Raw genomic sequence first — 27464 nt, 5'->3', positions numbered from 1 at the left:
AAGGGACGTCTCTTTCAAAAGGGCCCCCTGGCTAGATCTTAACTGCCGGATAGGCTCATATGGAAGGAGGCGGTCCTTCAGGTATCCAGGGCCCAAGCGGTTTAGGGCTTTATATGTCAAAACAAGCACTATGAATTGGGCCTGGGCAGCAACTGGTAGCCAATGTAACTTATACAGAATCGGCTTGATATGTTCCCTGGCGGCTGCACCACTCACCAGCCGTGCAGCTCGATTCTGGACCAGTTGCAGTCGCCGGACCGTCTTCAAAGGCAGCCCCATGTAGAGCGCATTGCAGTAATCTATGCGCAATGTTACCAGTGCATGTGTGAATGTCATGAGACTCCGCTCGTCCAGGTAGGGCCGTAGCTGGTATAATTTCCGCAGCTGAAGGAAGGCGCCCATGGCCACCGAGTCCACCTGGGCTTCCAGTGTTAGACTGGGGTCCAGGAGAACCCCCAAGCTGCGGACCCTGTCCCTTAGGGGGAGTGTAACCCCATTCAGGGCAGGGAGATGGCCCTCCAGCCTGTCCGGTGAAGCACCCACTAACAGCACTTCCGTCTTGTCTGGATTGAGTTTCAATTTATTAACCCTCATCCAGTCCATTATCAGGTCCAGACACGAGTTCAGCACAGAAACCGCCTCACCTGGATTGGTGGAAAACAAGAGGTAGAGCTGAGTATCGTCAGCATATTGTTGACTCCTCAGCCCAAACCTCCTGATGACCTCTCCCAGTGGTTTCATGTAGATGTTGAACAGCATGGGGGACAGTATTGAGCCCTGAGGAACCCCATGACATGAATGCCATGGGGCAGAGCAACTGTCCCCCAGCACCACCCTCTGGACACGGTCAGCCAGGAAGGAGCGGAACCACTGTAAAGCGGTGCCCCCAACTCCCAACCCAGCAAGCCTATCCAGAAGGATACCATGGATGATGGTGTTGAAAGCCGCTGAGAGGTCCAGGAGTATCAACAGGGTCACACTCCCCCTGTCTCTCTCCCAGCAAAGGTCATCGTACAGGGCGACCAAGGCAGTCTCCGTACCAAAACCCGGCCTGAAACCCGATTGAAATGGATCCAAAAATCCGTTTCATCCAGCAGCACCTGGAGTTGCCCGGCCACAACCCGCTCCAACACCTTGCCCAAATAAGGGAGGTTCGCCACTGGTCGGTAGTTGACCACCAGCCTTGGGTCCAGGTTAGGCTTTTTAAGGAGTGGTTGAATTACCGCCTCTTTCAAGGTGGTAGGGACCACTCCCTCTTTCAGAGAGGCTTTCACAGCCTCCTGGACCCAGGTGCGAACCCCCCTGGCTGATCTTCCAATTAGCCAGGATGGGCAAGGATCGAGCGGAGTGGTGGTAGAACGGACAGATCCAAGCACCCTGTCCACATCATCAGGTCTCAACAATTGAAACTCATCCATTAATACTAGACCTAAGCACGGCGCACTGGACACATCCTCTGATTCTGCAGTAACTGTGGAGTCCAACCCACTGCGAATCTGAGCGATTTCCCCCTCAAAATGGATGACAAACTCATCACAGCAAGCTGATGAGCAGTCTGGGACCTCCACCAGATTTCCCAGTTGAAGATCCCGGACCACCCGAAACAGCTCTGCTGGACGACATTCTGAGGAAGCAATACGGCTGGAGAAATATTGCCATTTCGCCAGCCGTATTGCCACGAAATAGGCCTGATAATGGGCTCTAAGTTGTGTGTGATCGGACTCCCAGTGGGATTTCTTCCACCTGCGCTCCAGCCATCTCCCCTCTCGCTTCATCGCCCGCAGTTCAGAAGTATACCAAGGAGCTGTCTGGGCTCGGCAAGCAGGGAGAGGGCGCTTAGGTGCAATCGTGTCAACCACCCGGGTCATCTCCCTATTCCATAGGGTGACCTGAGCTTCGACAGGAGCGACGACCATATCAGACGGATAATCCCCCAGAGCATTCAGGCCTCCATGGCATGTAGGGGCCCCCAGCATCCTGTTTATAAGCCTAAATCAGTCATTTTCAAAGGGGGCATTTGGCCCTAGGGGCTCCAGCACATTTGAAAGGGGACATATATTGGAAACAATCCTTCACACACCACCTAACATGGCTTGTTATGTAACTTGCACAATCCTGTTTTGGCCTATATTCCTTTCATATTGTGTTTATGGCCATGGCCCCCCCAAAAAAGTTGAAAATGGCTGGTTTAGATTGTGACATCTGCCATAGTAGGATAATAAGAGCACCCTGACTCAACTGCTCTGAAAAAAGCGGGATCAGACTATCCAAAAGAAAGAGAAACCTCATCTTATAATGTCATGAATACAGCAGAGAGTCAACAGCAAAGAAGCCGTTGTCTTATGATGCTGAATATACTGTACACTTGGAGGAAGTGTATAGCACTGGCCTTTATTTTACTCCAAGTACCGTATTTGCCGGCATACAAGATGACTTTTTGGCCCAAAAAACATGCCTCCAAGTGGGGGGGGGTCGTCTTGTATGCCGGGTGGACTTCATTTGGGCCAGGAAGGAGCCGCCGCCGTCGTTGAGTGAGTGATGCGGGGCCGCGCTGGCAGAGGAGGAAGGCAGTCGGGCAGGCAATCGGGCAGGCAGGCAGTTGGTCTGGATGGAGGGAGGGAAGCAGAGACGGCCATGCCTGAGCGGCCAGAGCCTGCCACCGGGCTGCCCGCCGCCCCGCACCACTGAGCCAGCTGCGTGCTCGCTCGCCCGCCACCCGCCTGCTTCCCCTCTTCCTCCTCCTCCTCCTCCTGCCGCTGCCCATGCAGCCTCTTCCCCTCTTCCTCGCCCTCCTCCCCGCCAGCCATGAACTTCCAGGGCGGGCCTGGGCAGAGCCCCAGGCAGCCGCCGCCGCCACCGCAGCAGAGCAGTCCACTCTATATTTTGAGTGGAAATGTTGGGGGGGGGTCATCTTATATGGCCAGTTGCCTTGTACGCCGGCAAATACGGTACTCTATCCTGTAAAATCATGATTGGCATGTCATTATTTGAAAACATATTTCTGAATCAGGAATTTAGCTAGATCCTTCATTCCTTTACGGCATTGTAGCACTAGTGCATTGGTGGCTTTTTAGTTTAGAAAAAAAAATCATCATTTCTTGGTGTTTCCTTGTATTCCATTTAGGATTCTCAGAATAAATTAACAGGCAGCAGATTCAGGACAAATAAAAGTCCTGATGGTACACATTTAACACTTGGGCTTTGTTGTCATGAGAAGTGGTGATGGCCACTGGCCTAGTTGGCTTTTAAAAAATAGCTTGAAGTATGTATTGAGGTTATGTCTGTTCATGGCTACTAGCAATGACTGACAAGTGAGAACTCTGGGAGCCAAAACAGCAGGGTACAGTATACCAGTTGTAGGTGGGTGGGTCTAGTGACAAGATACCCCTTCATGTCCCTTTGGTGGGCATTCCCAGAAGCACCTGGGTGGCTACTGTAAAAATCAGGATGCTAGATTAGATGGACCTTGGTTCCAAGTGAAATAGGACTCTCCTTATGCTTTCTTTGCTCTGTACTCTGTTCCTCTTTTTTAACATTCATAAAATACCTCCATAATAAATGAGAGCCAAGCTCTTGTTCTATTCTCTTCTGTGTGGGTTTTCCAGAAGTGTGTGGGTGTCCGGAATAGCGTTCCATGATTAGGATCATGACATACAACAGATTTCTAACACTTTTTGGCTTCCAGTCAGACAGAAACCAATTACAATTCTGAAGTCTCTCACTGAGCAGTGCCATGTGAAAGCCAATGAAGCTATTTTCCTCTTTACCCATTTCAAGATGGAAACTGTCAGCGAGGGATTGTAGAAATAAGGAAAGACCATGCGTTTACTCATTGCAGCAATAAATAACAGAGAGATCTCTACTGGCTCACTGTACTCTGCAGCTTCCTACAGAGCGATATCCTCTTTCAGTTTAGCAGAGCTAGTGCAATGCTGAGGTGTAAATGTATGGCAGTGGAGGGAAGTGTACGTGTTTTGTGTTCATTCCCATGTTGCTGTTTATTTCATATTTAAGAATCTTGGTGTTTCTCCTTAAACATGGAGGCAGCACACATTCTGAACTTGTCCAACTCAAATCAAAATGTTCAGCATTTTCAGAGATCAGGGTGGGGGGAAGGGTTAAGTATTAGACTGAGGGAGCACTCTTTCAGCTATCAATTAAAAGTGGTGATGGAAAGGTGATGTAGCATTCTCTTACAGAGTCTGAAATCAAGTTTGATCTGCTATTCAACCTGACTGATTTTTGAAAACAAGCCAAAGGTTTATAAAATCCTACCATTCTCTTTTTAGGGTCAAAATGCCATCTCTCTTGAGAAAGTGCCTTTCCCAGATCAAACCATACAAAACAAACAAAAAACCTAGATGCACTTTCTGTCTTTTCACATTTATTCATTGCAGAACATCTACTGTATCACTTTGCTGGCTGCTTGTATTTATTAGTAGAGCCTTGGCATAAGGACCTGGAGACATCTTTCTCTCTTAGTGACATTTAATTTGCATTTCAACTTTTTTTTAAATGCAGGAAGCTGAAATTCCCAGAAAATAGCAGAAACAAAACAGGATTCTTTACTCCTGAATGTGTTGTGTTGTTTTTGCAGGAGAGAAAGTATCTTGATAACTCAAGAGAATATGGATTGTTATGAACATGAAATTTACCTAGATGAAGCTGTCAGAGTCCTACACAGCTCCAAATAATTGTCCAAACAAGGTTTATAGGAAACAGTACTTGCTACAGTCCCCTTCATAGATTGCTGCCTTGTCGTGGCGAAGGGGCTTGAGTAACTCAGAGAAGCTTTGGGCTATGCCGTGCAGGGACACCCAAGATGGACAGGACATAGTAGAGAGTTCTGACTAAATGCAATCCACCTGGAGTAGGAAATGGCAATGCCACTCCAGTATCTTTGCCAAGAATGCCCCATGATCAGAAACAAAAGGCTAAAAGATATGATGTTGGAAGATGGGCCCCTCAGGTCAAAAGGCATCCAACATGCTACTGAAGAAGAGCGGAGGACAAGTACAAGTAGCTCCAGAGCTAATGAAGTGGTTGGGCCAAAGCCGAAAGGACACTCAGCTGCAGATGTGTGTGGAAGTGAAAGGGAAGTCCAATGGTGCAAAGAAAAATACTGCATAGGAACCTGGAATGTAAGATCTATGAACCTTGGGAAGCTGGAGGTGGTCAAACAGGAGATGGCAAGAATAAGCATCGACATCCTGGGCATCAGTGAACTAAAATGGACAGAAACGGGAGAATTCAGCTCAGATGATTATCATATCTACTATTGTGGGCAAGAATCCCGTGGAAGGAATGGAGTAGCCCTCATAGTCAACAAAAGAGTGGGAATAGCTGTCATGGGATATAATCTTAAAAATGATAGAATGATGTCAATACGAATCCAAGGCAGACCTTTCAACATCACAATAATCCAAGTTTATGCACAAACCACCATTGCTGAGGAGACTGAAACTGAACGATTTTATGAAGATTTACAACACCTTCTAGAACTGACACCAAAGAAAGATGTTCTTCTCATTCTTGGGACTGGAATGCTAAAGTAGGGAGCCAAGAGATAAAAGGAATAACAGGGAAGTTTGGCCTTGGAGTTCAGAACGAAGCAGGGCAAAGGCTAATAGAGTTTTGTCAAGAGAACAAGGTGGTCATCACAAACACCCTTTTCCAACAACACAAGAGGCGACTCTATACATGGAAATCACCAGATGGGCAATATCGAAATCAGATTGATTATATTCTCCGCAGCCAAAGATGGAGAAGCTCTATACAGTCAGCAAAAACAAGACCTGGAGCTGACTGCGGCTCTGATCATCAGCTTCTCATAGCAAAATTCAAGCTTAAACTGTAGAGAGTAGGAAAAACCACTGGGCTACTCAGGTATAATCTAAACCAAATCCCTTATGAATACACAGTGGAAGTAAAGAACAGATTTAAGCAACTAGATTTCGTGGAAAGTGCCTGAAGAACTTTGGATAGAGGCTCGTAACATTGTACAGGAGGCAGCAACAAAAACCATCCCAAAGAAAAGGAAATGCAAGAAAGCAAAGTGGCTGTCCAATGAGGCCTTACAAATAGCAAAGAGGAGAAGGGAAACAAAATGCAAGGGAGATAGGGAAAGCTACAGAAAATTGAATGCAGACTTCCAAAGAATAGCAAGGAGAGACAAGAGGGCCTTCTTAAATGAACAATGCAAAGAAATAGAGGAAACTAACAGAAAAGGAAAAATCAGAGATCTGTTCAGGAAAACTGGAGATATTAGAGGAAAATTTTGTGCAAAGATGAACATGATAAAGGACAAAAATGGGAGGGACCTAACAGAAGCAGAAGACATCAAGAAGAGGTGGCAAGAATACACGGAGGAATTATATCAGAAAGATTTGGATGTCCCGGACAACCCAGACAATGTAGTTGCTGACCTTGAGCCAGACATCCTAAAGAGTGAAGTCAAGTGGGTCTTAGAAAGCCTGGCTAACAACAAGGCCAGTGGAGGTGATGACATTCCAGTTGAATTATTTAAAATCTTGAAAGATGATGCTGTTAAGGTGCTACATTCAATATGCCAGCAAGTTTGGAAAACTCAACAGTGGCCAGAGGATTGGAAAAGATCAGTCTACATCCCAATCCCAAAGAAAGGCAGTGCCAAAGAATGCTCCAACTACCGTACAATTGCATTCATTTCACACGCTAGCAAGATTATGCTCAAAATCCTACAAGGTAGGATTCAGCAGTATGTGGACCAAGAACTCCCAGAAGCACAAGGTGGATTCCGAAGGGGCAGAGGAACTCGAGACCAAATTGCTAACCTGTGCTGGATTATGGAGAAAGCCAGAGAGTTCCAGAAAAATATCTACTTCTGCTTCATTGATTATGCAAAAGCCTTTGACTGTGTGGACCACAGCAAACTATGGCAAGTCCTTAAAGAAATGGGAGTGCCTGGCCACCTTGTCTATCTCCTGAGAAACCTATATGTGGGACAGGAAGCAACAGTTAGAACTGGATATGGAACAACTGATCGGTTCAAAATTGGGAAAGGAGTACGACAAGGCTGTATGTTGTCTCCCTGCTTATTTAACTTATATGCAGAATACATCATGCGAAAGGCTGGACTGGAGGAATCCCAAGCCGGAATTAAGATTGCCGGAAGAAATATCAACAACCTCAGATATGCAGATGATACCACTCTGATGGCAGAAGGAATTAAAGAACCTTGTAATGAGGGTGAAAGAGGAAAGTGCAAAAAACGGTCTGAAACTCAACATCAAAAAAACTAGGATCATGGCCACTGGTCCCATTACCTCCTGGGAAATAGAAGGGGAAGATTTGGAGGCAGTGACAGATTTTACTTTCTTGGGCTCCATGATCACTGCAGATGGAGACAGCAGCCACGAAATTAAAAGACGCCTGCTTCTTGGGAGGAAAGTGATGACAAACCTAGACAGCATCTGAAAAAGTAGAGACATCACATTGCCAACAAAAGTCCGACTAGTCAAAGCTATGGTTTTCCCTGTCGTGATGTATGGAAGTGAGAGCTGGACCATAAAGAAAGCAGACCGCCAAAGAATTTATGCCCTTGAATTCTGGTGCTGGAGGAGGCTCTTGAGAGTCCCCTGGACTGCAAGGAGAACAAACCTATCCATTCTAAAGGAAATCAACCCTGAGTGCTCACTGGAATGACAGATCCTGAAGCTGAGGCTCCAGTACTTTGGCCATCTCATGAGAAGGCTCCTTGGAAAGGACCTTGATGTTAGGAAAGTGTGACGGCAAGAGGAGAAGGGGACGACAGAGGATGAGATGGCTGGACAGTGTCTGCGAAGCAACCAACATGAAATTGACACAACTCCGGGAGGCAGTGGAAGATAGGAGGGCCTGGCGTGCTCTGGTCCATGGGGTCACGAAGAGTTGGACACGACTAAACGACTAAACAAACAAAGTTGCTACAGTAGACCCTTATTAATACTTAGTAAAAGATTAGAGAATGTTTACTATTTTAACAGAGAGTAATCTGTAAGAAAGAACATGCACATTCCTCATGCATCAGACATGAAATACCTACAACAGGCACCCAAATATACTTTAACACAGTATCAATGAAAGGTTCTATCTTTTTGATGGGCAAAATGTGTATTCATGGGATTCAGGAGGGATGAAGATATCTTGGATGGATCTGAGATTGGATTCTCACTATGAGTTCTGAGTAGTTCAGTGTAGGTAGATGGTATAATCTCCCTGCGCTCCTCAAGCAGTACTTCCTGCCATTCACTTTCATGACAGTGAGTTACGGATAAGGCTAGGGAAGCCAAACTGTGCTGTATGAAGGACACTCAAACATCCATACTTTACAAAATTCCATTTTGATACCTCTAGCAATATACTGTAATAATAAATGTTTTATTACAGTCATTGACCAGCAAAAGTAAGCAACATTATTTAAATTAGGAATACACTGATAATATATGGCCCCTATGGGTCCAAATACACTCTCAGCAACCCTGGGTAACTAGTATTTTCCACAATTTTTTGAAAAAAAAATCTGAAAAAAATGTGGAGCTCAAGACATTCCATTTGCTCTCTATAGAGCATGGAGACAATTTTGCCATATTTTGAGGGCATCTCAAATATTTCCAATTTTTATTTTCATTCCTTAATTTTTGTGACACCACTAGAAGGTGCAATGGGGCTTCTTTAGTTTAAAAAGCCAATTGTTTTAGGTTTTTTTCCGGGGGGGGAAGAATGGGGTTACAAGAGCAGGTGCAACCCTCTGAGATCCAGAGATGGGTGTTTGTAGCCCCTGGGTCTTTCAGATTGACCATTCCTGTCCTAGAGCATAATGTATGACCACACCTTAAGGACACCATGCTAACCTCCTGAACCAGTTGCAGATATATTAAAAAGCAAGGTTCTTTCACTAATTAAAGAAAGATGAGAATGGGCTGGCAAGAACCTACAAAGTCTCAAAATTGATAATTACAGTATTTGTTATTGAATGTATCTCTTGCCTTTCCATAAGAAATTGTTCACGTTATTGCTTGCAGCAATCCCATAGATATCTAGAGCTTTTACTTTCTCATAAAACCTGAAATATCTGTTAGCAACAAAGTTTAACAAACCAAAATGTACAAGTGTCTGTAGGCAGAAGCAGATTAATCTGTTCAGAGACTGATTAACGTAAGTGACAAAACTCAGTTTATTAATTAGGAATTCAGAGTCCCTTGAGATGTACATAGAGAAGAAAGTCTTTCCAATGCTAGTTAAAACTCAAAGTGATTGTACAAATGACAAGGTACATACTGGCCAAGTGGCAAATCGTTTTAAAACACCTGAGCTGGCATGACCCATATATTTTTAAAGTTACCTCCACCAGCTAATTGCAACAGCTCTAAAAAGGGCATAGCCGAAATCCTACACAGTTATGTACCAACAGTGAAGTTCCATAGACAGTATTGTTGCACACAAGACTTGGTGTGCAACAGATAAGGTCTATGGAGATTCCTTAACGCATGACAATTCACCTCCAAAATGCACCCTGTTTGTACAACAGCTGTGCAACAGTATTTCCGTCAACTTAAGCTTCACTATAAGCATCTGGCAGAATGAATACAAAATAAGCCTGGGCTTATTTATTTATTTGTTAAATCAACATCATTCAGAATTAACAAATAACACTTGGTTATATGAACAAATTATTATTTATGAGATAGCAAAAGATTCGTAAGGCTAGCAAAATCTCATTCATCATTGCCAGCACAAGTCTGGCTCATGAGAGGAGGAACTGTTCAAATGTTTTTTTTAAGCAGTCAATACGCAGAGGGTTAAAGAGCAAGAAAAATATGAAGTGATGGCAGCCAAAGCCAGTATATCTGCATTTACAATTTATAAACAACACATTGGCAAGGGTGTGTAGCTCATGTCTGCATAATCTCAAGCCATAGAAAACAACAATGGAAAAGTCTGATGTCTAAATTTACCTGTACTGTAATTTCTTGTCTTTGATATGTTATCTACAATTGTTAAATGTTTTCAGTGTGCATTTGAAGTCTCTGGAATCAGTGGTATATGTTATCTATTGAACACTACTGCAATGCCCTCATTCCATAACTTGGGGGCGGGGGAGATTATTCTTGATTATGGCTCTTAGGATTTTAATTCATAATATCCATCAGCTCGTATTTTCATTTATCTTTATCTAAAACAACAACAACAAAGATTTTGGCAAGATGCCAAGAAAAAAAAAGCAATGAGCTGACCTTATAAATTGTCTACTAGATACATTGTCCATAGTATATTTAAAAGCAAGCCTAATTCCCCCCCACTGCACAAATCTACTATGTTGCCAACTTGACAGTTCTGAATTAATACAGCATTAAATTTTTGTCACTTGTCTGGGTTTTAAAACCTACTCTCAGTGCTAAACAATGGACAACTTTAGCTGTGCATATATTCTTTTCCTTTAAATGACAATTAAAAATGGTCTACTAGTTAACTTAGATATACTGCAGGACCGCTAGAATTCAGCAACAGCACTTCTACAGAAAGAAAGCTAAAAAAGAGAAAACATTGTGGAAGGAAGAAGGCTGTGATTTGAATAACATATATTAAATAATCTCTCAGTCCAAACACAGGTCTGGAGCTCCAGATAGAGAGGAAAGATTTGGGGATTATAATCATGCATTAGAAAGAAAACTTAATAGAGACAGCTGGGAGGGATCGGGATGGGGAGCGTCTTTGCTGATTTGATGTGTCTGTATATTTGTGCATACATAGATTTAAATCAACTGTTTACAACATAATTATGCAAACAGCAACTTCGCCCCCAATGAACTGGGGCCTTCGGAAGGGTGGAAGGCTGAGTCAATCTAAAATTTACTACTTGGATCTGCCAGGATTGAACTCAGGTCATGAGCAGAGGCTTGACTGCAGTACCGCAGTTTAACCACTACATCACAGGCTCAACAAGAACTGCAGTGAGGATTGAAGCCTTCTATGGTTATAATCCATTGTGCGCTTTTCTGAGAGTGAACCTCAGCATACACAAAGCATATACATCTGCAAAAAGGCATTGCAGGGCACTTAACAGATTTGTAGGCCAGGCCTACACTGGCACAAGCTGCATAAAATATGTGTATGTTACTGTATAACTACCTTATACATGCAGGAATAGACATGTAGCCCTAGGAAATAAGATTCAGCCAGTAACACGCCTGCTTCTGAGTAAACATACTTACAATTAGGCTACAAATCAAGACATAAGTAAGACAATGCATATCCCCATTCTATGAGTCCGTCTATTTTATTAAAATGTCCCTACAAAGATCACTTTGAGAAAGAAGTATAACACTAACGAGGAAAGAACAATGGGGGTTTAAAATGAAGACATTAAATGATCACAGTAATATTAAAATATGACAACAGGAAGACAATTATCTTAGTATTATATCATCAGCACAGTCTACAAACCTCAATAAAACAAATGATAAATCCTATGAATTCCCCCCTCCCCCAGCATGGCTTTGGAAGGAAAATCCTTGGTGGAAGAGGCCCCAGATTTATTTTATTTATTTTATTTTATTTATTTTATTTATATCCCGCCTATCTGGTCAGTTAAGACTACTCTAGGTGGCTTGTGGAATGATTGTGAAATGACCATCATGACAAGTAATATGAGACACTCCTTTCCCTAAGTAGCACAGTTGAACTGATCTCTCTACATAATGGTGTCATAGGAGCCTGCTTAATAAAATGTAATTATCCAGAGAACTGCAGACATTCTTAGACCTGTAACTTCTTAAACCACTGAAGTATTTACATCAAACACACACACACACACCCTGTGTGATCAAAGAAATGCATTTTGATCAGATGTCTCAAATGATTTATAAGATTAATAAGGCACCATTCTAGTGGAGAACATTTCTCCGAAAGCAGACAAATGTTTTTAATAATCATTGGAAGTTAATACATTACCCACTCTAAATGGAAAAATAAAGGCACCATTACCCTAATTCTTCTCATTTTAAAAATTACGGTATATGCACTGTCCTAAGGACATTGAAACAAGCACTTTGGCTAAAGTATTTATAGTGAGACCAACAGCTTGAAACTTACAAAATACCCATTGAATTATTAACATTCTCAAAGGATTTTAATTGCTATGTAGCTAGGAATTACACTGGATTGTGATTAATGGTATACCAAGTGTTTTACTATCTGTAGGATTCAAATTCAGAAAACAAAACAAAACCAGACAGGAAGATTTGGGGCTTACTGCACTCTGTTCCTTGTTCAACCCTGGGCTGGAACAATATAGTTCCACTGAATGTATGACCCACATTTCTGTTGTTAGTCCCCATTTGTTACCATCACATACAACCAACGAACACATTATTTCAAGAAATGGTGTTAAAGGTTACACAGTGCAGCCCATCTGAAACAAAGAAGACCACTGCTACCAATTTGAGCAGCAATGGTTTCAATTCGTTTGTCAGTTGACAGCATTATCACGCTAAACTTTGAGGACAGACATTTAAAGAATACTGTACTTGATCCTTGATTTAACTTGAACAGTTAAGTAGAGGCACTAACCGATAGGTTTGCTTTTTATCAGTATGCATTATAAAGTACAGTGTACTTAATACACAAGGAGCAACTGGTAATTTGAATGTGAATTTCAAGTCTGCTTTTTTACTTTTGTCAGTACCAAAAAAAAAGAATTAGTTTCTGAAACATGAGCCAAGAGTTGACATTGTCAGCACAGAATACTACAAAATTGGTGCTCAGCATCAAGGCTGTCAAGCCCAAGAAGTACTGTGTACTGAGGATGAAATCGGATATTCAAATAATAAAGCTCAACAAACCAGAACTAGCTATGGAGACTATTAAGTGCACAAAGATATGGGGTACCAAAGCCCAAGCTTGCTGTACAAAGATGACTGTTCCAAGGAATGCTTGTTATCTAGTCCTGAAAATCTATTGGTACGGAGTCCTGATCTAAGTATCAAGATTTTACATTCTCAGGAGCATTCGATTTTTACCCACATATTCCATGCTTCTGCAATCACCGCAAGGCCATGTACTTGAGGTGACTGGAGGACATGTGGGATATGAGGGTAATGAATGGTGTGTTTCTGAAATTATAAAAATTTTGATACTTAGCTCAAGGCTGTGTACTCTTCTGCCCCCTTCTATTATCCTCACAACGATCCTGCAAAGTATTAGGCTCAAAGAATATGATTGGCTCAAGGTAACTCAATGACTTAGATGGCTCTGTGGAAACTAGTCCCACTCCTGTACTCTGACCATGATTCTGCACTGGATCAAAGTACCAGGACAGGAGCTAGGTATCAAGACTACTAAAACCAAGGAAATCTTTGTGCTGATGTGTAAGGATTTCTAGGTACTTTTACTGAGAGCTTGGGCATGAGAGCTGGTACATACACATTGGCTGATATCCTGTTGTGAAGCTCTGCATGAGGCAACAATGATGACTTCGTTTGTCGTTGTTTAGTCATCAAGTCGTGTCCGACTCTTCAAGACCCCATGGACCAGAGCAGGCCAGGCCCTCCTGTCTTCCACTGCCTCCCCGAGTCTGGTCTAATTCATGTTGGTTGCTTCGATGACACTGTCCAACCATCTCATCCTCTGTCGTCCCCTTCTCCTCTTGCCTTCACACTTTCCCAACATAAGGGTCTTTTCCAGGGACTCTTCTCTTCTCATGAGATGACCAAAGTACTGGAGCCTCAGCTTCAGGATCTGTCGTTCCAGTGAGCACTCAGGGTTGATTTCCTTCAGAATGGTTAGGCTTGATCTCCTTGCAGTCCATGGGACTCTGAAGAGTCTCCTCCAGCACCACAATTCAAAAGCATCAATTCTTCGGCAGTCAGCCTTCTTTATGATCCAGGTCTCACTTCCATACATTGCTACTCGAAAACCATAGCTTTGACTATTCGGACTTTTGTTGGCAATGTGATGTCTCTACTTTTTAAGATGCTGTCTAGGTTTGTCATCGTTTTCATCCCAAGAAGCAGGTGTCTTTTAATTTTGTGGCTGCTGTCACCATCTGCAGCGATCATGGAGCCCAAGAAGGTAAAATATGTCATTGCATCCATATCTTACCCCTTCTGTTTGCCAGGAGGTGATGGGAACAGTGGTCATGATCTTTTTTTTTTTTTTTTGATGTTGAGCTTCAGACCATTTTTTGTGCTCTCCTCTTTCACCCTCATTACAAGGTTCCTTAATTTCTCCTCAGTTTCTGCCATCAGAGTGGTATCATCTGCATATCTGAGGTTGTTGATATTTCTTCTGGCAGTCTTAATTCCGGCTTGGGATTCATCCAGTCCTGCTTTTTGCATGATGTATTCTGCATGTAAGTTAAATAAGGAGGGAGACAATATACAGTCTTGTCGTACTCCTTTCCCAATTTTGAACCAGTTGTTCCATATTCACTTCTAACTGTTGTCAGGCATTTCCATTTCTTTAAGAACTTGGTATAGTTTGTTGTGGTCCACACTGTCAAAGGCTTTTGTGTAGTCAATAAAGCAGAAGTAGATGTTTTTCTGGAACTCTCTGACTTTCTCCAAAATCCTCCCAAGGTAAACCTCTGGTCTAGATCGTCAGGTATAAATCAAATAAAATAAATAAATAAACCCAGTGCATGTTAGCAATTTGGTCTCTAGTCCCTCTGCTTCTTTGGAATCCAGCTTGTACTTCTGGGAGTTCTCGGTCCACATACTGCTGAAGCCTACCTTGTAGGATTTTGAGCATAACCTTGCTAGCGTGTGAAATGAGTGCAATTGTACGGTAGTTGGAGCATTCTTTGGCACTGCCCTTCTTTGGGATTGGGATCTAGACTGATCTTTTCCAATCCTCCGGCCACAGCTGAGTTTTCAAAACTTGCTGGCATATAGAGTGTAACACCTGAACAGTGTCATCTTTTAAGATTTTAAATAGTTCAACTGGAGTGCCATCACCTCCACTGGCCTTGTTATTAGCCATGCCTTCTAAGGCCCACTTGACTTCACTCTCCAGGATGACTGTATCAAGGTCAGCAACGAAACGATCTGGGTTGTCCGGGACATCCAGATCTTTCCGATATAATTCCTGTGTGTATTCTTGCCACCTCTTCTTGATGTCTTCTGCTTCTGTGAGGTCCCTACCATTTTTGTCCTTTATCATGTCCATCTTTGCACAAAATGTTCCTTTAATATCTCCAATTTTCTTGAACAGATCTCTGTTTTTTCCCTTTCTTTTATTTTCCTCTATATCTTTGCACTGTTCATTTAAAAAGACCCTCTTGTCTCTCCTTGCTATTCTTTGGAAGTCTTTGGAAATCTAGTTCCTTAAATCTGTTTTTTTACTTCCACTGTGTATTCGTAAGGGATTTGGTTAATATTATACTTTACTGGCCTAGTGGTTTTTCCTACTCTCTTCAGTTTAAACTTGAATTTTGCTATGAGGAGCTGATGATCAGAGTCGCAGTCAGCTCCAGGTCTTGTTTTTGCTGACTGTATAGAGCTTCTCCATCTTTGGCTGCAGAGAACAGAATCAATCTGATTTCGGTATTGCCCGTCTGGTGATGTCCATGTGTAGAGTCGCCTCTTGTGTTGTTAGGAAAGAGTGTTTGTGATGACCAGCTTGTTCTCTTGACAAAACTCTATTATCCTTTCCTGCTTCGTTTGAACTCCGATGCCACATTTACCTGTTGTTCCTTTTATCTCTTGACTCCCTACTTTAGCATTTCAGTCCCCTATAATGAGAAGAACATCTTTCTTTGGTGTCAGTTCTAGAAAGTGTTGTAAGTCTTCATAAAATTGGTCAATTTTAGCCTCTTCAGCATCAGTGGTTGATGCATAAACATGGATTACTGTGATGTTGAAAGGTCTGTCTTGGATTCGTATTGAAATCATTCTATCATTTTTGAGATTGTATCCCATTACAGCTTTTCCCACTCTTTTGTTGACTATGAGGGCTACTCCATTTCTTCTGCAGGATTCTTGCCCACAGTAGTAGTCGATATGATAATTGTCTGAATTGAATTTGCCCATTCCCGCCCATTTTAGTTCACTGACGCACAGAATGTCTTGCCATCTCCTGTTTGACCACATCCAGCTTACCAAGGTTCATAGATCTTACGTTCCAGGTTCCTATGCAGTATTTTTCTTTGCACCATTGGACTTCCCTTTCACTTCCACACACATCTGCAGCTGAGTGTCCTTTCGGCTTTGGCCCAACCACTTCATTAGCTCTGGAGCTACATGTACTTGTCTTCCGCTCTTCCTCAGTAGCATGTTGGACGCCTTTTGACCTGAGGGGCCCATCTTCCAGCGTCATATCTTCTAGCCTTTTGTTTCTGATCATGGGGCATTCTTGGCAAATATACTGGAGTGGCATTGCCATTTCCTACTCCAAGTGGATTGCGTTTAGTCGGAACTCTCCACTATGTCGTGTCCATCTTGAGTGGCCCTGCACGGCATAGCCCATAGCTTCTCTGAAGCTTCCCTTCAGCCATGACAAGGCAGCAATCCATGAAGGGAGATGACTTAATAATCAGCAGCAAATTGCCACTTATTCAAGGAAATTCTAGGGTGCACATAGCTTGGACACAATACGAAAAAGTCACATGCACCCTGAAATACTTAAAGGAAGCCTTCAATCTGGAGTGATCTGCCATTGTTGATTACATCATCACTGTTGCACTTGCAAGGTTATGCAACAGGATTTCATCCATTTTACATTTTCATTGGCAATATTCTATACACGTTCTTCTTGAGAAATTCTTCAAGAGCAAGGATCCCATAGCAGCTACTAGCAAAATACAAACAAAACTCTCACACCTAACGTTAGTATGCTAGGTTACCTGCCTTTATGCAACTGAAATTTACAATCTCTGTGTCCTCTGCCCTAAATGACATTGGAAGAGTTATCTTTCTACAACAATCAACCCTTGTGATACACACAGTTATTTTCTTGAGTACAAAATGACCAACTTCACCAAGCAGGTCATGATTGTACCCTGAACTGGCACTAAATTACGTTGGCTGGAATAGAGGGAGACTCAGAATCATTGGGCGGAGAGGAGGGGTGATGGTGAAGCTGTAACATTTTCCCCCATCCTAGAAATCCTGCTTTTGAGAACTGGGGTGGGGAGAAGTTATCCTTATCCACCTGGCAGTGATACTGCTCAAACTGGAATGGACCTAAAGCCTTCCGCTGCTGTGAGCCTAACTAGGATAGCTGCCTCCATGCTACCACTGGGGAACTGCCATGCTGAGCAAGTAAGTGTTACTGCACCCACGTTCTACTTGTGGTGATCCCCAGGGGAACTGGTTGGCTACATATAAACAGAAAGCTAGCAACAGGTCACTTTTTGTTGTGTTCTTAAACCTTCTTTGCCTCAGATTCAGAGGCAGTCTGATGGTTACTTCCAATTCAAAATAATGCCAATTGCCAAGTCCCATTCACAGGAGTAGGAACGTATGTTGTACCTGTGGATATTTAATTATTGGGGAAGAATGATGCTTTATTATGTTGCAGGGATTTTAAGAAGAGGCCAAACGGGGTTGCTTTTCAAGTTCCATTTCAGAAAAATGGATACTCTGAAGATTCCCTAAATCAATCAGGGTCAGCTCTAAATTCAAGTGGAGGATGTGATTGGCTGACTTCTATCCTAGATCAAAGTACAATATTTTTATAGATTTAATACAGCTAGAAATGGGAAACAGCCATTTTTCTAGCTGATCCTGTAAGATGGTGGTGGTGGTGGGTTAATTACAGAGCTAGCAAAAACTGGCACTGAGATTTGTTTTAAAAAAATAAAGTTTGCCTTGAAGTTCTTCTAGGCAATTAGATGGGTAAAATCCTTAATCATCAGTGTTCTACAAGACATCAGACAACTCAAGTAGTTTCTGGTTCCAATAAAATGTTACAGCATACAAAATAAAGCACATTTGATCTTCCCATTAGAACAAACTACTTTTAGCATGTCATCTAAGAGACCGTGTCTCACTTTGGCCACATTCTTGTGTTCAAATGTTGGACACCTCCTCCCTTTCCCAGTTGTCTGACTCCACTTTTCTTGTATGTGAAGTAGAATTAAATTACAGAATGCATAATAGAAATCTGCTGTTCAACAGCAGCCAAAGAGAATATTGCCTGGTCATGGTCTTGGAAAAAAAGGAGCAGTGTTACAAATTCAGCACAGTCTCCTCTTGGGTGGAGATGAATAGAAACATGATGACTGGGTAGGGAGCAAGATTTTCTTTGAACATAAACCTCAGCTGTAATTAGCAAGAAAAGATACACAGAACACAGCTGCCTGCACCAAATATGCAGACAGCTGCTTAGAAACTATCCTTCCCTAGACCACTGTGATAATTTTGGTGTTATTATTATGCATAATTTATATAGCACTGCTTAGTGTACAACCTATCCCTTCTTCATATTCCCATAAGACAGGTTGCTGTTGTTTCTGAGCATATAGATGCAAATAGGAGCTGAAAGATAGGTAAGGAATCCATGGCTGAGTAGGATTTTTTGGGTCTGAAGACAGTATGCTAAATGACCTGTATGTGAGGGTGAAACTCTTTTTGCATGAGTTTTTCTTCACAGTAGAATTTATCCCAACTGGTGGTAGGCTATTAGAAAATGACCCATTTGTCATGTTGTATGGATAAAGATCTGGCAGCTACTGCTTCAAGGTCTTCTATTCATCCTTTCACACATTACAGCATTATTTACAGGACAGAGTATGATAAAAAATATTACCATACAAGTGAGTCAAGATCAGCTGCAGCTTTCTTTTCCGTGTACATTTCATTGTAAGCTTGCTTTTCCCCAGTGTAAGTGGTGGAACGATCCTTGTATATGTGTTATATGCCATCAGATCAAAACTGATTTAAAGTGACCCTAATAGGAATTTCAAGGCAAGTGAAATATTTGAGGAATGTTTTTACCAGTGCCCCAACTCAGTGAATTGCCATGGTCAAGGGGGAATTTGAACCCAGTCCTATACTGTCACTCTATCCACTACATCACACCAGATATCTGAACAACTCTTAGTCTATTTATTTTCTCCATGTGTTGTCTTCATGGTCCTTGAAATCCAAGGCATGTTTCATATGGTCAATTATATGCAAGTGTCAATGGTGTTATACATTATTTGTTCATTTTTCTCCATCTAATATGCAAAGGAGAAAATTCTTACCACATCTCCCCTTTATCAGACCTAACAATGCAAACTGCATAAAGAGCTCTCACATATCATGAGAGAGCCAAATGACATTGCACTCAACTTATTACACAGCCAAAATCAGAGTATAGATAAATTGCTCAGCTTTCAACTACTACTGCTTCCTCATATGTCGCAAAGCTGTTCGCATGGATACGAGTTATAGATTTCTTTCTACATCCCAGTTATAGAAAGAGTCCCAGACAAAATTTCTGGGAAATATTAGTAGATTGGGATCCCATGGCTATGGAAACATATCTGACACATTTAAACCTATTGTGGAAAGGTGGCAATGACATTGTACTCTTGTTCTCAAGGAGGCAGTATCTTTGCTGCATCAGTCACAGCCTTCTGCAGCATTTTACAGAAAAAGGCAAGTGGCTACAAACAAGTATGCTCTCAGATACGGATGTCTGATTCCTTTCTTTAGTTCATAAGAGTAGGGTTCCGAAGACAGAGGTGTGAAGACACCAGAAGTACAGATACTCTGATTATGCTAGTAAGTACAACTGTGTCCTTCCCTGTCAAAGATATTTCAACTTTAGTGCCAATGGATTGTGCTGGGGAGGACATTCAGCTGGACCAAACCATCTTAACCCAACTGTTATGAAATGGACTCAGTTTTAATTAGGGAACCTCCAAAGGTTTAAAGCATAAACACACATGAAGGTATAAAGCTTTTTATGAATGAGGCTTGCATTATTAATTATTCTGCATGCTATCATCACACGGAAAGAAACAGTGACTGTTTTTATAAATTAGTGTTCAGTCCTGGAACAGGATGTAAAGGAGATACTACTGAAAAAGACAGGAACCTATAAATAAAGGCTGGGTTGGCACTCTGTGTGTGCACATTCATGCAATATGTACAAGAGAAAAAGAAGAAAGACAAATTGTACCTTCATCACTGGCTGAGCAAAATACTTCGCACTCCAGTCACAAAAGCCTGTCTGCATTGTTGCTGACATGAAGTTTTTGTGCCCCACAGTATCATCAGCATCATCAGTTGTCTGCTCAGAACAAGAGTCAAGGAAGAAAAATACATATGGTTCAGTCAGAGAATCTTATATTCTTGTTTATCTAGGTGCTCACATCACAAGAACCACAGCATTTTGTCATCATCAGCTAAGAACTGAATAATTCTAGGGGGACATAAAAGAAGCCAAAGCAGAAGATAATAAAGCATTTGTGAAGTCAAGGGTGGTTCAATTTGGTAATGACTATATGTTGCCCTAGATATACTTTGCTCTATTACAGAGTACAAAAGTTAGTCTGCCTTTCAGGATAGAAATACATCTTGATCATTTCAGTAATATTACATCTTAGGGCTGGCCACAATTACCGTGTTCCCCCAAAAATAAGATAGCGTCTTATATTAATTTTTGCTCCAAAAATGCATTAGGGCTTATTTTCAGGGGATGTTTTATTATTTTTTTTTCATGTACAACAATCTACATTTATTGCAATACAGTCATTTCCTCTTCTAGTTGCTGCACAATGATGGAGGGTGGGCTTTCACTTGACTAGGGTTTATTTTTAGGGTAGGGCTTATATATTATGAGCATCCTGAAAAATCATTCTAGGGCTTATTTTCAGGTTAGGTCTTATTTTTGGGGAAACAAGGTACATGTTTACCAAATTCTCCTCAAATCCTTTTCAGAATCTTTATACTCTGTATAGTCAAATTATTTCCATAAATGGTAATGTGGAATGAGGTTAAGCTATCACAGGAACACCCAGCCTGCCTTTCAAAGGCATACCGATAACAAGGTAGCTAAGGCCATCTTTTACGTGAACAAACGTTAGAGAACCTCATTATTTATACTCCTTATTTCTTCTAAAGAGTTCCAGATGTCGTACATAATAATACTCTCCTGCCCCTTCTATCTTACAATGATCCTGTTAGGAATGGCAGGCTTGAAAATCATGACTAGGCCAGGATTAATGAGCTTCAGGGCTGAGGAGGGATATGAATCTGTATCTTCTCAGTCTCAATTTAACACCGCAAGCTCTAGACCACACAATCTTTTAACAGCTTCATTCCTCAGTTCCTGTTGCATTTTCCATAACAATTAGTAGCTTCTCTGAAATGAAGCAAACAAGGTCAGAAGACAAGACACTGTTCTCATCTATATCACTGACCATCAGGAATAAAAACACTAAAACTTGTATCCAAATGTAGACTGTATTTCAGTAATTGTGAAAACAGGAGTTAGATGCAGATTACATGTATGTCCTAGTCAAATGGTAAATGCTGCTATAATATCTGCCTGCTTAAGTCCATTAAGGAAGAAATCAAATTAAATACTTCCTGCTATATTTTAATGCAACTGGAGTACACTGATATCTCAAAACCATGTACAGTACACCTTTACTTTCAAGAAGCATACATATTTATAGTATGGGGCAGGATATAACTAACTATTTTAAATATTCTCCTCTAAATGAGTTGAGATCATTACATAGAATTCAAGAAAACACATTTGCCAACAGCTGGAGGGCTACTGAATGTTCTAACTATGGAAAGTACAGTGGGGGCTTGACTTGAGAACTTAATCTGTATTGGAAGGCGGTTCTCAAGTCAAAAAGTCTGTAGGTCAAGTCTCCATTGACCTACAGTGCATTGAAAACCGATTAATCCCGTAACAGGCCGTTTTTGTTCCATTTTGTTTTTTTTCTGGTCTGTAAGTCAATTCTCAGGCTGCAAGTCAAACCTAAATTTTGCGGCCAGAGAAGTCTGTAACTCAAAAAGTCTGTAAGTCAAGCCGTCTGTAAGTCAAGGGTCCACTGTATCAGGAAACTTCAGCAGGTCCAAAACACAGCAGCCATATTGCTGACTGGGACTGGTTATAGGGATCACATAATCCTCCTGTTACAGCTCCACTGGCTGACGATCAGTTACCGGCAAAATTCAAACTGAGAATTCCAACCTATAACACCCTCAACAGCTTGGATCCAAGCTATCTCAAAGACTGTACTTCCCTTTATGAACCTGTTCAGGTGCTAAGATCATTAGGGGAGGCCTTTCTCTCGGTCCCATCACCTTCACTAGTGCATTTGGAGGGGACACAGAAGAGGGGCCTTCTCTGTTGCTGCTCCCAGCCTCTGGAACTCCCTCCCACAGAAGGCCAGGCTGGCCTCATCTTTGCTGTCCTTCCGCAAGCAGGCGAAGACCTTTCTCTTCGGGCAAGCTTTCCCTGAGTGAATGGCTGCTGAGTGAGTTTTTTTAAAATGGATTGTTGTCCCTTACTGCATTGACTGCGTTTTGGTGTTGTTTACATTTTTTAGTACTGTATTCATTGATCCTTTTAGTATTGTATACTCATTGTTAATATTTTAAATATGGTCTTTTAATTGTTCTAAGCTGTGTTGGATCCTTTTTAAAGAGCAAGATGGGTTAAAACATTTTAAACAAACAAGCAAGCAAGCTGCCTATGTATACTCATTATTTTTAGTTTTAAATATTTTTTTAATGATGTAAGTGACCCTGGGTCATTTTTAAGAAGAAAGGAGGGGTAAATATATTTTAAACAAACAAACAAATATTAGAAGCGGAGGTGATTCTTGTTTTCTAGAACTCCCAGCTGTCAACATCAGGATTTCTAGCTAATAACATTTGAAGGATATTTGTTTTCAGTAGCTGAGAAAAAGAATGTCAGTAAGTACAGCTTTCCCCATAATTATTACATGAAAAACATCATGTGAACATTCTCCTATCCCTTGTGAGAAAATACGATATGCAAAGGAGTTATCTTCTGTACTACATCTGGCAACTGAATCTGAAAGTTAGAGCTGATTTGCATGATTGAAAAAAAGATGTAGGTGTTTTACTTTATGGTGCCTGCTGCAGAAGACCTGGCAGAAGAAGCTGCAGAGCCTGCTTACACATCTATCTTTTGCATGGATGCTATAGCTCTGGCTACATATATACCAGCACTCAGAGAACAGTGATGATTAGAAAAGCAACATAACATAAAGTGTAATAAAAAGGTAACATAAAACATAATAAAAAAGTAACATAAAACATAATAATAAAAAGGCTGCTGTCTTCATTTCATGGCTTTCTTATTTATTTCATGGATCTTTTCTCCCAAAGTATGATTTCAAGTCAAGTAACCATAGAGTTGGACAAAACAAATACAATTAAAACATAAAAGAAGTTCAAACATGAAAGATTAACAATCCAATTTAATACACAATAGTGGAAGCAAATATGATACCAACCTGGCAACAAGCTGTTTCTGCAGCAATGAAAGTCAACAGCCAAACACTCACTTACATAAGAATGTCTTTGCCTGCCCATAGTAAGCCGACAGAGAGGGAACTTCCTAAAGAGTTCTAGAGCTTGGTTACAGCCAGTTATTGTTTTCATCTTTAAATATAGTCTTTTAATGATGTATGCTGTCTTGGATCCTTTTTAAGGAGAAAGGTGGGGTAAATATATCATATTTGCTTCCACTATTGTGTATTAAATTGGATTGTTAATCTTTTACGTTTGAACTTCTTTTATGTTTTAATTGTATTTGTTTTGTCCAAATATATATATTTATAAAAAATATATCGGAGCAGGGGATTTTTTTGAAGCAGGGGACAAGAATAAGAATATATATAGGAGCAGGTTCAAAAAAAAGAAAAGAAAAAAGGATTCTTCTATGAAGATTCTGAAACCTCAGAAGGCTCATAGGTTGGCCAGCTACACTATATACATGTTTTCGTAACAGTATTTATTGCCTTTTATTTTATTATTAAACCATACTGGTTTTATTATTCTAAAGCAGGATATAACACTATCAAGAAAATGATGGGCAAGCAAACAAGTAAATAAATAATCCATCCAGCTATCCATCTTATACTGGTATTGCCAAGATCAGAGAAAAAACTAAATATGCTGTAGCAAAAAAGAGAGGAGAGGGAGCAAAAGAGCCAACAGCATTGCAGGTGCAGGAGTTCAATGGGACAACCAGCATGTGAAAAGAAATACAGTGGTGCCTCGCAAGACGGTCTAGAGGTTGTTTAACGACGAAACCGCATTAGGACGATCTGAATCGTCAGATGGTCTGAATGGGGCTTTTTGCTTTGCGATGATCGGTTCCCTGCTTTGGAAACCGATTCTCACAAAACTACGATTTTAAAACAGCTGATCGGCGATTTCAAAATTGCTGCCGGGTAAACAAAATGCCCCCCCCCCGTTTTCTGGGATGGATTCCTCGCTGCACAGGCAGCGAAAATGGCCGCGCTATGGAGGATCTTTGCTGGACGGTCAGTTTCAAGCCCACAGGAACACATTAATCGGGTTTTAATGCGTTTCTATGGGCTTTTTAATTTCGCACTACGACGTTTTCGTTTTACAGCGATTTCGCTGGAACGAATTAACATCGTAATGCGAGGCACCACTGTACTGAGAAGGCAACACACTTTTACCTGATCTGGGCCTTTGTCAAACATCTTCCTGGTTCTAGGAAACTGGTGAGAGTGGGGTGTGTATTGTACCCCTACACTGCCTGCATTTGCAGGTCTTACAGATGAGATGTCCCGGCTGACAGACTGTTTTGTCACATCATTCGTCAAGCTGGAGCTACTTGTGCTTGTGGTTGGCGGAGATCCTCTAGCAAATGGGAAAGAAAACAGATGTGAAAATATGGCTGAAAATATTCTTTTAAGTATCTGCACTGCACTACCTGCCTTTAGGAGACACAATGTAACATCTGTTACCTGTTGTTGCTTTGCTTACTGCTACTCATTCTCAGGTTTTTTTTTTTTTTAGTCTACAGTTGTTTCCAAGCTGGTAGCATTTTGCCCTTGCCCTAGAGATACTGAGGAAGAAGCGTGGGGTAGGAGATAGAATTTTAAATAAATACAGGAATTATCTACAGCTTAGATCCAAGTACATGAAATGGTATAGCAGGATTTACTTTCAGGTATTTTTTAGTCTGATACCACCAAGAGATTATACATGACTAAAGGGTTACTCAGACAGGTCACAATTCTCTTGATAGTGAATCTCTAAGTAATGTGATCTGCTTTTTAGAAATTGATATTAGTTGATTTACTTCTTAGATGTCTAGAAGATGCTACACATCTTGTTGCTTTTGAAGAACAATTTTTTATGACTTGAGTTCATGTTTTGTGAAGCTGATGATGCAACCAATTTCCACGGCATATGCCCCATGCAACATAAAACACTCATGTCACTTCACAGACATTGTAGAATAAGATCAATACTTTCCTCAACCCAGACATCAGATTTCCTCCTATGATGGCCTCTGCACTAAGTCATGGAAACCACTGCATGTGCCCATACTGGCTAACTTCTGAACAAGAGAAATACAAATATCCTTGATATGGAATGAGTCAGATAATTCAAAGGGCTACGTTTAAAGTGTTATAGTTTTCATTGTAAGGACTGTACCAGATAGCTTTTATTTGAGGAGAAATTTGTCTTAACTGCTCCCCATGTGACACATTTTCCAGCTTGTCACTCCAGAGAAGGAGCTTCAAAACTAGCCAAATGTTAATTGTATCCACACAACATGAATACAGATTTGCCATTAGGCATGAAGTCATGTAGGTACGACATGGACTTAGAAGTATCAGCAACTTACCCCACTTGGTGTATGTGCATGCCTTTGTTTGTAGGACTGGCTGGGGCAGATTGCGTGAGAGAGGAAGTATCAAGGATGCGCTGGGGGCGGGCATTTATAGTTGCCTAGAAAACAAAGAATTTAACCACTGAGAGAACAGCTGCCAAGTTCTTTTAAATCTTGCAAACATAACTGAATTCATAGGATGAAAAATGGGCGGGCACAGGCTGTCAAAGGAGACTTGGGCTTCAACACTGCTGCAACATTTCAGTGCAACTTATATGCCAGCTGAAAAAGAGTCCATATAATTAATGCATGTTAATTTTAAAAAGTTCCCACTTAATATGTAGTATCCCTCCTCACTGGCACTTTGAGGAGAGAAACTGTCACAGAAAAAGAAAACATGTGGTTATCTTCATGACTGAGGCAAAATATTCATTATATTATCAATCTGACATAAATATCAAAAACATGAAGTATGAATACAATGTTCTTCACATATATTGTGTCAATAAAGTTCCAGAAACAATAACATTTGTATCTACAAACAAGCAAAGCTTGGCTCAGAGGAACAAAAATTCCTAGTGTGTTCAGAGGTAAAGAATTACTTCCTGTACCCATAACTGCAGTCCCTTCACAATAAATTCTCTTGAGATACTGGGTCGTGTGCAGTAGTAGCTTTCAAGGCAATAAAAGTGAAGCAAGAAAATAAGTGGAGGAGCTCTTGCAATTCCCAGAAGTAAATAGCTAAACCTCCTTCACCATTCCTTGAAATTCTGGACAAGGGAAAGAGGGATAGAAACAGAGCACAAGAAACTGTAAAATGCCAAGCTTCTAATGCTACAGAACCTTCTGTTACAAGGGTGTTTGTCAAATCCAAAAGAGACTGAGCTGATGGCCATTAAGATCCCAGCTGTCATACAAAAAAGGTGTAAAGTGCCATGGACAAGGTATCTGGGAACCTGCAGAAATAAATAGCATAAACAGCAGACAGTGTTCTAGCAGTATGTGCATTTGCACTTTACACCTACAATTTCTGAGTGCACAGAGACTGTGCAAGTTGTTCTGGAAAGCACATATTATCTGTCCACCCTTGTTGAACAGGCTTGCCAAAGTGACTTTCTTTTCTCTTCCCAAAGAGTCACAAAGCTATTCATGGAAAGATTTGCATTGTGTTGTCCTTAAAAGAAAAGGACTCAAGCTGTTGTGGATGCCATTGCCGTGAATTGTGAATTTGCAATGGCACTGTTCCAATCTCATTTGTAAGGGTGAAAAAAGCTGCTGCCAACATGACAAGTTGCCTTTGGGGTCAAGCCGGCTGTCCTTCTCATCATAAAAACTGGCCATGGACCTGCTTGGCAATACTTTCTACATTTTTTTTAAAAAAATCCTTATTTGCTTTGTCAGCTATCCTGCGGATGTTTCACATTATGTTCATCTGATTCATAAAAATAAGAATCTTTATACTTCTCCTGGGATTTTTCTTCTCCATGTGATCCTCATGATTATAAATAGTTCATGCCAGTTCACATCTAGTTAAATTAGCATATTACTGGCAATCTCTACTGCTTTGCTCCCCTCCATCCCATTTATTCAAACAAAGGAAGTTGCCCTTGAAATAGCATTGTCACATTTATTGTCTTATCCAGGCAATA

At 41.2% G+C, this 27464-nt stretch overlaps 1 protein-coding gene across 2 annotated transcripts in view; it reads right to left on the bottom strand.

Annotated features, from left to right (window-relative positions):
* The window catches only part of RPTOR (regulatory associated protein of MTOR complex 1), a 459589-nt gene that overhangs the window by 63600 nt on the left and 368525 nt on the right, over window positions 1-27464 (bottom strand). For both annotated transcript variants that reach the window (XM_020813521.3, XM_020813530.3), the window contains exons 22-24: window positions 25831-25934; window positions 24650-24833; window positions 20128-20238 (exon numbers count right to left, since the gene is read on the bottom strand). In XM_020813521.3, the coding sequence (XP_020669180.1) occupies window positions 20128-20238; window positions 24650-24833; window positions 25831-25934 (399 nt within the window). The remainder of the gene's footprint in view (window positions 1-20127; window positions 20239-24649; window positions 24834-25830; window positions 25935-27464) is intronic.

Source organism: Pogona vitticeps, chromosome 2, assembly GCF_051106095.1.
Source record: "Pogona vitticeps strain Pit_001003342236 chromosome 2, PviZW2.1, whole genome shotgun sequence".
NCBI lineage: Eukaryota > Metazoa > Chordata > Lepidosauria > Squamata > Agamidae > Pogona > Pogona vitticeps.
Note: the sequence above shows the minus strand (reverse complement) of the source record. Positions and strands in the feature narration are given on the sequence as shown.